The following is a 12,221-nucleotide window of genomic DNA, read 5'->3' as shown; positions in this document are numbered from 1 at the left end:
TTTTTTAATTTATTTATGAGATCTTGTTTTCGTTTTTCTTTTACCCAATAAAGTAGTAGAAACCTATATATGATACTTGCCTCTTGCGGGCTCTGAAAAATCACAGCTCCAAAATAGATTGTAGAAATTAATATTAATATCTATAGAGATGGCCTCAGGATCCGTGTTCAGATCCTCTCAACCTTAGGATCATTTGTGGCCCTTGAACTTTATAGAGAGGAATCAAATCCGGGTGACAACTCAATCCCAAATCTGAACAACATGGCACCACAAGTTTTAACAGTCCAACCTGCTTAGTTAATGGCCACATCTCTTTTTCTGATAAATATTGCAAGATGGTTGATCGTTGGTCTAAAGAGAGTTTCACAAAATTTATAAATAAATAAATAAATAAAAAGACTTTGAGAAGTTCTCTCATGATGAAGAGAAACTCAATCCTTCTTATCATGATTCTAAGTAGTCTATTTGTGGCATATTTATCCCAATTGATCAACATCAATTTTCTATTTTCTTAACAAACCCAAATTAAAAATCATTTTGTCTATATAAAAGGGCTATATCGATAACTAGTGAAGTGGCAGGATTGAAAATCGAGGATCGACAGAGAACCAATTAGCTTCAATCACGTATCTCTGTTCAGAAAATCAATCCTTTTCACTATATATAAAAAACCTTGCTTTGTCAATTAAAGATGAAGAAGGAATAATAATTCTCATAAAAAAACCATCAAATTATGCACATTTTACTAGGACTTAGGCTTAAAAACAAGGGAGAGAGGAGAATATAATGTATAAGGTCAAGGTGGACACTCAATCCCAAGTCTGAGCAACAACATGGAACCACAAATTTCACCAGTGCAACCTGCTTTAGTTAATGGTCGCATCTGTTTTTTCTTACAAATATTACAAGGACATGGTTGATCGTTGGCCCAATTAAGAAGAGTTTCATAGAAAAAAAGAAAAAAAAAATCCAATTTCTTCGTAATAAATTAATATCTATAGAAGGTTCTAAATGAAAGTAATCTTCAAGAAGCAGGGAGAATAGATACAGACATTTTTTTTCTTTTAACGTAGATAATTTGGTAACAATAAATATAGTTTAATTGAGTTGACTTTATATTTAGGGATCTAAAGTTGATTACAAATTATCCGATCCCATTTAATTGAGATAAAGATGAGTTGATATTGTTATAGAGTTGACTACGAGTGATGATCATTGCTTAAGAAGTTCTTTCTTCACCCTACCTAGGTTAAGGGAAACTCAATCCTTATTATCATGATTTTAAGCAGTCTATTTTGTGTCATATTTATCCCTATTAACCAACATCAAATTGCCATTTTTAAAGAACCTAAATTGATATACATCTCTGTCAAGTGTCAACGAAGTAATAATTAAATGCTTTCCATTATTAAAGAAAAGGCAAATGACCGAGGTCCCTCACCCCATACATAACCTAATGTAATTTTTTTCCCTTTTTTTTCCTTGAACCACAATTAGCACACCCACTTAATTAATTGGTTGGTTCTTCTAATTCACAATGGCTTGTGGCTAATCGTTGCAACATAGAACAACATTTGGAATTTCTTCCTTCACAATTTCCACTGGTTGTCCTATTAATACTTGAAGAGATATTTCTTGTGACCAAAGACAGAATTGGATGCTTCCCTCTTCATGAAGCAATGTCAAATATAAAAAAAGGTTAGTCCTCAGGGAAAAAAAATTTGACTATTACCTGGGTTGCAGCAAAGTAGTTGCAACCCTTGCTGGCAGCCGGGGAAATAGAATAATCCACTTTCCCTTAAGACTCACAAATACCTTCATGGGTTATAATCTTTTTCAAAATACCCTTTTAGTTTGGTGTAATGATCAGAGACCACGATCCATCACCGCTCGAGTCTGCCAGTTGTGGGTTCGAGTCTTGGTATGCCCCACTATCCCCCATTGGTCCTGCGAAAACACTGCTTGCCGTACGGGGGTTTGTCCTGGGGACTATGATCACTATCATGGAACGCCCTTCTTTCTTTACCAACAAAAAAAATGATCAGAGACCACGTGAGTCAAGTTATGTGGTGATATCCGAACCAAAATCCTTTAAATCCATTTAGATGCATGAAGCAATTGGTATGAAAAGCAGAATGCTAGATGCAATTTCATACAATTTTAATTGATTTATAATGGAAACATATTGCAAAGAAGTTTACTCTTCTATCAGAAGAACGAATACAAAAGTTCCATCTATCGGTACAATATGTGATTGAAGACACCATCCACCTATCCTTCTATTTTATTGATTGTAAATTCGAAAATATTCATGAGGAGATTAACACATTAACTAACTCCTTGGTTGGGAAGACAATATCAGTGATGTGTTTGACAATTTAATCACAATCCACTCAATGGTTGATATGGGCTCGCAATCCTCGAAGCAGAAGTTATTTATTTATTTATTTATTTTTGCTTTTCTAGTGGCAATGAATAAATTGATTTCTAAAGTTAAATAAATAAATAAGTGTGGTCCTAGTTCAATGTAGATAATTTAATTAACAACAAATATGAATATTGATGATTGCTTAAGAAGCTCTCCAGTGAAGGGCAATCTGATGAAAGGAAACTCAATCCTTCTTATCATGATTTTAAGTAGTCTATTTTTGTCATATATATTCCCATTAATTAACATCAAGTTGCCATTCTTTTAGGAACCTAAATTGATATACATCTCTTTCACCATAGTACTAATTAAATGTTTTCCATTACTAAAGAAAGGGACAGTGTACAATGTCCCTCACTCCATGCATAACCTATTGTAATTTTTTTTTCTTGAGAGCCGAACGTACCCACTCAATTAATTGATTGTTTCTTCTAGTTCACAACATTTTTTGTGGCTAATTGCAACATACAATACACACTTTGAATTTCTTGTTATCTTATTAATACTTTCAGAGATACTCCTGGTGATCGAAGACAGAATTAGATGCCTCCCGCTTAATGGAGCAATGTTAAATAAAAAAAGGAGGGTTAGACTGCGTTTGTTAGTCATCCAGAAAAATGTGTCTAATGTTTTTCCATTCTATGGGAACATAAAAACGGAATAAAAGGTTTGGTATCATCTTGGTTTTTTTTTTTTTTTTAACGAAAAGGGAGAAAAAAAAAACCCTAGAAACGCAAGATGTTAGAATGATAAAACTTTGTTCCATCATTTCGGTTTCGTTTCAAACACAAAAAAAAATGAACTAAGGTAATCATTCCTGCACCAAACATGAATTTTTTTTTTTTTGAACAGCATTTTGATACAAAAATTGAAAATTCTATTGTTGACACGATGCTTCATTTCTAAAACTGAATGAATACCAAATACAACCTTAGTGTATTGATCGAGACCACGTGTGGTGATATTCGAATCGATAACTTTCAAATCTACTTTGATGAGTGAAGCAATGATTATAAGAATTGGTATGCTGGAAGCAATTTCATACAATTTTGATTGATTTATAGTGGAGAAATATTGCTAAGAACTATACCCTAGTATCACAAGAACGAAAACAATGGTTCCACGATCTATTCGGTACAATATATGATTGAAATAAATTGATTTAAAAAAAATAATAATAATAAGTGTGGTCCTTGTTGCGAACTTGACAAGCCCGGTAGGTCCCATATTAGTTGGGGGCCTGGGGCTTTCTCTTTTGCCTTATATAACCTGAGAGGCATGGGCAATTCGACTATTCGAGTGGGATAGATTCGAATAATTTTAAGGGTGTTAATCGGTCGGGCTAGTCGGGCTTTCTGTTTTGCCTTATATAACCTGAGAGGCATGGGCAATTCGACTATTCGAGTGGGATAGATTCGAATAATTTTAAGGGTGTTAATCGGTCGGGCTAGTTGGGCTTTCTCTTTTGCCTTATATAACCTAATAGGCGTGGGCAATTCGACTATTCAAGTGGGATAGATTCCATTAGGGGTGTTAATCGATCAGGTTGGGTCGCTCTCAATCAAGCCTATTCGGGCTTGGTGGGCCTATGTTGTCTGATCATGACCTATCTATTTAAGGAATGAGTTGGTCTTAATCGGTGTAGTGCCGTGTCATGTTACTAGTTTTAATCGGGCTTCTCCTAATCAGGTCTTAAACTATGTAATGTACCAATAAAGTCATAAACAGACCTTAAACGATCTTTATTTTTCTTAGATTTAAGATAACTTTAATTTATTTTGTTAAATCATCAATAATATTACACTTAATAACAGTCAATAATTAATAAAAATATCAATATATACCTTATTATATATAAAAAAAAAAATCAAAATACCTATATAAACAGTTGGACTAAACGTGTCGATCTGAGTCAGGCTTGTAAATGGGTCGGATCAGACCGATCGAGAGGCCCATCGGGCTTATCTCTTACATTGTGTATTACCTATTTATATTTGGGTCGATCCAAATTATGCCATAAATGTGTCAGACTCGATTAGATCTACTGGAGTAAACTTGGAATTGACACCCCTAGATTCAATGACTTAGCACTTTAGCATGCGATAGACAGATGGAGACATAAGAGAGAGAGAGAGAGAGAGAGAGAGTCTCTCTCAAACTCTATGGAGTATGACGTAGGTAGGTGTTAAGAGGAGAGGGTGGATTGACCTTCTGCCCTTGGCAAACGCCAACTCTCACAGTCCCTACGCCCTATTAATCCGTATGGCCCTTTGGTTCCTTCCTCCATCTCTTCCTCTCTCGTCCACATCCAGAAACCCCAACCACTCCGTTTCCGTCACCCAGCGTAGACGACGACGACGACGACACTACCTTTAAATCTGAAGTCTGGATCGTGTCTTGACTCTTGATAGGCTCCAATTACTCATTGACTTTGACTTAGGTAGGACACTGAAATGCCGCCCTTGTCATTGAGCGAGCGCCTAGCGGTGATCCTGAATTGGTGGCCCTTGATGCATGACTCATCCCACTAGTACCCGTCTCGGTCCTATACCATTTAAAAACAGTGAAAGGAAGATAATCCAAAACATGAAAAAGAAAGAAAGAAAGGGAGATGATGATGATGAAAGATGAGAATGATTCCCCTCCCTGCTACCTCACTTATTGTTATTGCCTGCCCTTTTTTATGTCTTGTTTGCCACAAACTACTGTACATCGTGGAATCTTGGTGAGCCCTCTTTTGTCTGCCACCAAAAATACCCACCTCCCCGCCCCTCCCCTCCCCTCCCCCTGCCAACACGTTTCATGGCTTCGTCCTTCGTGATCCTCCTCCTACTACTCCATACCTCCATGTCCACATCAAGTTTGTTCCCCGGACAATTCCTGTAGCCAAATTTTTCTTATTAGTGTGTTATGTCTTATTAATGCGTACGTGTTCCACAATCTAGAAATTAATTAAGCCAAAAAGCCCCCATTCATGAATCTTGAAAAAATTAAGACCACCCTTTCTCTTCTCTTCTTCTCCCCACTTCTATTAGCAGTAGAGATCATGGTTTAGAAAACCAATTTAATTAAAGATAATTCACAACGTTATCCTTAGAGATTGTCACTATTACAAAAACATTTTCTCTTTCATCAAATTAGATTCAAACCTCTCATCGTCAGGTACTGTTAAATAAAGATTTAAAATGACCATTATACCCTTCTTTACCATTAAGACTGAGGTTTTACCTAGCTCCTCGGCGGGACGACTGCGAAAACCCATAGCCCTCCCCTTCCACGAATCACTAGACGTCACCGCTTTCATCTCCTCCCGTGTCCACAATGGTAAAATCACCTTCATCGACCCCGCCACTGGTCGCTACCTCACCTTCCCCAAGTCTGGCATGCGGTTTATTCCGTCGCCTCCTGTATGTTCGAGATGGGTGTTCGAAGCAACGTTGTTCTCCTCTTTTCCCCCAATTTCATCTTCTTCTCAGTAATTGCCTCCCCGTCATGTCTCTCGTCGCCATCATCACCACCACTAACCCTCTCAACACCCCTCAAGAGATCCGCAAACAGATCGCCGATTTTAAACCCATCATCGCCTTCACCACTGTATACTTCCTAAACCTAAATATTTATCTCAGTTTTTATTTTCTAAAAAAAAAAAAAAATATTGAGAAATTCAGCTTCCGATCGTTGCAGTTTCGCGGGACGTTCTCTTCCATGACACCTGAAATTTCAAAATAGGGGGTTTGATTGATGGTTTTTTGGAAGTATCTTGTCTGAAGTTTCATGGAGCTTTGAAGAGTTGGCCGGCACGATCGGACCGGAATTGAACCAAAATTGATTGAAGTTTGAAGTCGGTCCAATCAATTAGTAGAGGGCTCAAACACAACCGATTAATAAGGCGCCAGCAAGGGCGTGGTTTCATCGCACCGAAACCTGCTCGTGATGGTTCAGACGGTCTAAGCCATTTCAGGTTGGAAGACAGAGTACAGACCTTCATTTGTACCGTCCTTTTGTTCCACATCTAAGGTTTAGCAGCATTTGCCTCGGGGCTACTAGCTTCTGGATCGACGATTATGGTGCTCTCCAAATTCGAGATGGATGACATGTTTTCCGCGATCGCCAATTACTAGGCGAAATACCTGCCACTTGTGCCGCTGATACTGGTGGCACTAATCAATCACATGGAGGTGAAATACAATCTCGTAACTGTCGATTTCGGGATGGGACATTACATGGGTATTTTAGGTACTTCACATTTAAGAAAGGCATTTTAGTATTTAAAATAAAATATAATAACTGACATCAGTATATAAGGTATATTTCTTAACAATAACTGACGGTAAGGAGTCTGAATCTAATTTGATGAAACATAGGAAATGTTCTTATAATAGTAGTATTATCTAGGGGGTGGTGTTGTAAATTATCCTTAATTAAAAAAAAAAATCCATTCCATCTAATCCGATACCTACCGATATTGATCTATATCGGGATCGATCAATTTCGAGTACAATTCTAAGTTTTAAAACCTTGTTGATTGATTGAAAAGGCATGGATGAGTGGAACCCGGCTTCATTCACGCCTTGTATAAATGAGCTTCATATTGTGGCCCCAGATGCCTATTAGGAAACAAAGAAAATGAAAGAAAGAAACAAACTCTTCCCTTGAAGTCTTGGACTCATCACTGATCATTACCAATGCTTTATATTTTATCACTACCTTGTATTGGTTCAAGTGTCACGCGGGTTCCATATCCTACACGGCACGGTTTAATTTCCATATTTTGTTTAGAGAGTATGATCCATATATCCATCCAATGTCTTTTGCTCGCTTATATGTCATTCATGGTCAAGATCTGCTACCACGTCACCTTCCTACCGTTCAACTAGTTCTTCCAGGTCCCTCCGAATTATTTAACATTAGTTTTTCACTATTTTTATGAATTTTATTATTTGTAATTATGATTGGTCATATTGAGCTTGTCACCTTCTAAATTTAGTCTTTACATGATCGGGATGGTCTTTTTTGTCAAGTACTACAATTTTTTTTTACGTAAAGGCCTAGTATATAGTGCACTCATGTTATTTTATCTTACATGATTCAATTTATAATGTCCATGGTCCACATTGAATATATGGTAAGATATGATTCAAAATTGGCATATACAAGGGGTAGTGGATGGCACAACCAACCCATAAAATGGTAAAAAATCGTGTCTACAATTTTTATGCCTAATTTATCTCTTTTTTAGAAAATATTAAGGAGAACAAAAGTAATATTTCTTCTTTTCAAATCATAATTGAAGAATACAAATTATAGTTTAGTTATTTTGTTTATTTGGTAAAAAAAATGTAAATTAAAGTGAAATGAATGGAAAGTACAATTTCTTGACCAAGAAAACATCATGTATTAGTCCGTTGCAAAATTTGGGGCTCGCATCTTATCACATGCTTTTTTAAAATAATTTAAGTTGTATTTCTCTTCTTTTTTTTTTTTTTTTCCATTGATTCTTATTTCCTTTGTCTTTTTTAACATGTGACTTTGAAGACAAATTTTGAACCATGAAATGAGAGGTTTTTTTTTTACGAGAGAAAGAATGCTATCAATTTATATTAGTGTGCATCAACCCCATGCCTAAATATAGTATCATGCAAAATAACCATACTACCCCAATCCCATTATGTTTTGAAGATGCTCCCATGTGTTAATGTGCATCAACACCCATAAGATAACCTTTTTTTTTTAATATTCATGCACACCTTTAAAAAAATTAGCACTCAAGCAGTTGAGTTTTGTGCAAACTTTCAAAGGAAACAATAAAAAGAAAAGGTAAGAAATGCACTGACAACAGAATTAATTAAAAAAATAGTACAACCAGCAATAGAGGCATTTTCCAATCTATCATTTTTTATGACCTCCTTAAATTACTTGATGTAAGTTTTCTTTTTTTTTAGATAGAACTTAATATAAGAAAGTAGACCTTGCAAAAGGAGACCCTAAATAACGAGAATCCAAATTAATTTCTTTATTAGGGACAATGTTTTCATCTGTTACCGAGAGGCCTCGTATCCAAGAGGGGGCACGGTTGTTATTGTTGGCGTCCCGTGTCCGTGGCAGCTGAAAAGAAAAACCACTTTATAAAAAAATTAAAAAAAATGCCAACTGTAAATAATAGGTGGGTAATCAAAGCCAAGGCACTGACGTTGCATTCTTGATACCTAAAAAAGATTTAAGATCTCTATAAATAAGAAATTAAGATCTCTACAAATAAGAAAAGAAAACACGTGAGAGACTTTCTGACACAAGGCGACAGATAATATCACATCAATCCCCAACCAAGGAATTCCTGGATATCCTTTGTTCTGTTCGCATCTAGTTTTAAAGCCACAGACACTTTTTCATTTGGTTGAAGATTTCTATGGATTTACATTTACCCAAAATAATAGATTTCATGGATTTATCAATTAAAAGAAAAAAAAAAAGGAATATTATCTGCAATTTGTATATTCTTCACGAAAAAATTTGGCTTGAAAAATAAATCAATCCAAGGAACCTTGAAGTCTTTTAGCCATTGATTTAACAGCAATCTTGTGAACCACAGTACGGCTTATTGATCTGAAATGCTCAGGAGTCAGGATGCAAAGCATTTTCATTTTCTGCAAACCAAAAGTTCCCATCTGAGCTCTAAGAAAGGGCTCCTCATTGATTTTACAGTCTACACCCTACAAACACCCATCACAGAAAATCTATGTACAAATAGAGTCCCACCACAGAAAATCTATGTACAAATAGAGTTTTTTGTGATAATGAAAAAGAAGTACTCTGGTGGTGATCATTGCCTTCAGACAAGCCTTTGTATAACAAATAATTGGCGATAGGACCAATGAGTGATAATGGGGCATGCCAAGCCGAACGGCAATGCTTCCGTAAGATCAATGGGTGATAGTGGAACACACCACGACTCAAACCCACAACCAATCAACTCGAGAACTTGAGAAGCCAAGACTCAAACCCACAACCAATCAACTCGAGAATTGATGGATTGAAGCCCGCCCCCGCTCCCCACCCCCACCCCCACCCCCACCCCCCAATTGGCATGTACAAATACAGTTAAGCTATAAGAAAAGGGCTCATTCACAAGTCACAAGAAAACATTACTATCCTTAAATTCCTATTCTCTTCTGTGGGAAACATCACAACCCACCGATTCTTAAAATTCCTTTTACAAGATCTTCATATTTGCACCTACATTCCGTGGAAAAGGTCAACAAACCACCATTCAATCAGGAACAGACCTTGGAGTTGCTAAAGTGGGGATCACTCAATCTAGGGAACAGCCCTAGGAGTTGTGGAAAAGCACAAAATCCAGAACCCAACTCACTCCGATTCCACCGTCAATCTTCTGTTCCCAGTCGCCATACCCTTCTGAAGGTCACCCATCCCGACTCTGGAACATGTGAACACGAATCTGTGCATCCGACTGCGGATGTTTGTCATGGGATTCATGGCTTGACCCCATTGGCACTTCCCCTCGTTCAATTCGCAGAAGAATATCTGTTCCGGGTTCGAAGGATTATAGATGTAGATGAAATTACCCTCCATTGATGCACTTGGGGTCGAGATCTGAGAATTCGCGTTCCTTAGACTCTCTACCATCGCCGATGGCATTTCTCCAATCTTTCTACACTCGTAGGTGACCTGATCGACTTCCCAGAGACCAAGGCCCTGCAACTCCCCTGGTTCGCCAATCAGACCCACCAGGACCAACCGGTCGCCGGCGAATCCGATGATGGAGTGAAACACAGCCACAGGTGCGCTGGTGCTCAATATCAGATTCAAAGTGGGTCCCCAGGTCTTGGTCTCCGCATCGAAAGAGCAGATCAGACGGGAGCGCTTCTCCAGCAGGTAGAGCCTATTGTCGCTGGCGGCGGTGGAGAGCCAAGTGCTGGTGGCGGAGTCCTTGAGCAGTTCCGGCATGGGCTCACACGTCTCCCATCTCTGGGATCCAGTGTCGTACATCTCGACTGCGAGTGGGTCGTCCACGAAGTCACATGTTCCACCGGCAACGAGGACGCGAGAGCCGAGGCGCGCGACGATGGGGTCCTGACGCCACACTTGCGGCGCTTCCGCTTGGTGCCAAGTTTGGTGAAGCGCGTCGAAGGAGAAGGAGAAGATTCCGGCAGAAATCTTGTAGAGTAAATGTTGGGAATGGGAGGATCGGAGTGCTGGGGATGAGGATGCGGAGGCGGCGGCGTTGGTGGTGAAGTGGTGGAGGTCGCCGATGTCGATGCGAAGCCAGACGCGAGAAGCAGGGTCGAAGGCACAGGCGGAGGTGATGGAATGGTTGCGATGGTGGAGAACGTAGACAATAAACCAGGGCTTGGCACGGGGAGATATCCGGAGGGAGGTGGAGACGGCACCTCGCCATTCCTTTGAGACACGAGACGCCGCCACCATGTCTAGCAAGGTCATGCGATTGAGGATTGCCTCCAACACATCTCCATAGATCGAAGCTTCTTGTAGTAGCTTTTTCCCTTCGTCTCCTTCCCTTGCTTGAGCTCTTCCTTTATTATGAGGGATTCTCTTCGCAGCGTTGGCCATTCTTGATTCGTTTCCACAAACACCAGCGTCGCTGTAGCAAGCAGAAAGCAGAGACAGCAGAGGATGCTGAGGAGTGATGACGAGAAGCTGAAGAGTAGGGCCTATTTATATTCCCTTAATCCACATTAAAGATGGGTTGTGGAGGGTTCTGGGGCCATGGTTGTGGACTTGTGGGACTGTTCTCTCTCTCTCTCTCTGTAATTATTTTCTTTTTTTTTTGTCAATATTCCGTGTCTTCTAGATGGATACAATGACACAGATGTTGATCTAGAAGCATACCCCACAACGCCCATGTGGATACTCTACCATGTCGTCGGTTTTCAACTTCTTAAATATAAAAAATAAAAATTCATTTAATAATTCACTTCTAAAATTTTAAAAAATAATAAAATAAAATAAATTCCAATAATGAACAAAGGTTTAAAATCTAAAAATTAGGTGTGGGTTCCGTCGAATCAAACGGAATCGTTTTAGGATGCACTGGAATTGTGCCAGAATTGATCGGGCTGGGCTAGAATAGGCCGGACTCCATCAGAGTCAGTAAACAAATAATCAAGATTAATTAGGATAGGCATCCATTGATTCTAAGTTAAATTAGCTGATTTTGTTGATTACAATCTGTGTTTTTTATTTAATTTTTTTCTTAAAAATGCTTTAATTATCCTCTATGAGAGAGGGAGAGGTGTAGAATATCATAGCAATTTATATATCCATTGCTCTTCTTTTATTTTAGGGTCCACACTGTAACGTTTCACTATTTGTCGTCAATCACTTGGTAGTAAATAGATTAGTTCATGTGATAGACAACATCATATACATTTCAATGATCAAATTTTAGTCCAAATTATGCAAGCAAAAATTGTTCAAATTCTGATTCAAAGTCTTAGTAAATCACTAAAATACATCAAATGGAGATGAATATAAAATTCAAAATGGCATCTTCTATAATTTAAGAGACTTCCTCTACTTATTGAAAGATGAAATTGTACCAATGAGATGTCTTTCTGGCCCTTTATCACATGAACTATCCCATGTACTAACATACGACAAATAGTGAACAATTATACTTCACTTAGACATAGTGACAAGAAAAATAAAAATATTTTTCTACATTTTTTAATTGTGCAAAAGGTTTTATGGATGGGTACATCCATACTTTCATACGATTCTTCGTCTTCTTCTCTCTTTTTTTTTTTTTTTTGAT

At 38.1% G+C, this 12,221-nt stretch overlaps 1 protein-coding gene across 1 annotated transcript; it reads right to left on the bottom strand.

Moving 5' to 3' along the window:
* Nucleotides 1-9,793: 9,793 nt before the first annotated feature.
* LOC122075357 (F-box/kelch-repeat protein At1g23390-like) lies at nt 9,794-11,017 on the bottom strand. The gene has a single exon (XM_042640351.1). The coding sequence runs from the start codon at nt 11,015-11,017 to the stop codon at nt 9,794-9,796; it is 1,224 nt and encodes a 407-aa protein (XP_042496285.1).
* Nucleotides 11,018-12,221: the final 1,204 nt, after the last annotated feature.

This window comes from Macadamia integrifolia, chromosome 4 (genome assembly GCF_013358625.1).
Source record: "Macadamia integrifolia cultivar HAES 741 chromosome 4, SCU_Mint_v3, whole genome shotgun sequence".
In the NCBI taxonomy this organism is placed as follows: Eukaryota; Viridiplantae; Streptophyta; class Magnoliopsida; order Proteales; family Proteaceae; genus Macadamia; species Macadamia integrifolia.
Note: the sequence above shows the minus strand (reverse complement) of the source record. Positions and strands in the feature narration are given on the sequence as shown.

Coding starts and splice junctions, on each gene's coding strand:
- LOC122075357 (XM_042640351.1), bottom strand. CDS start 11,017: ATGGCCAACGCTGCGAAGAGAATCCCTCATAATAAAGGAAGAGCTCAA.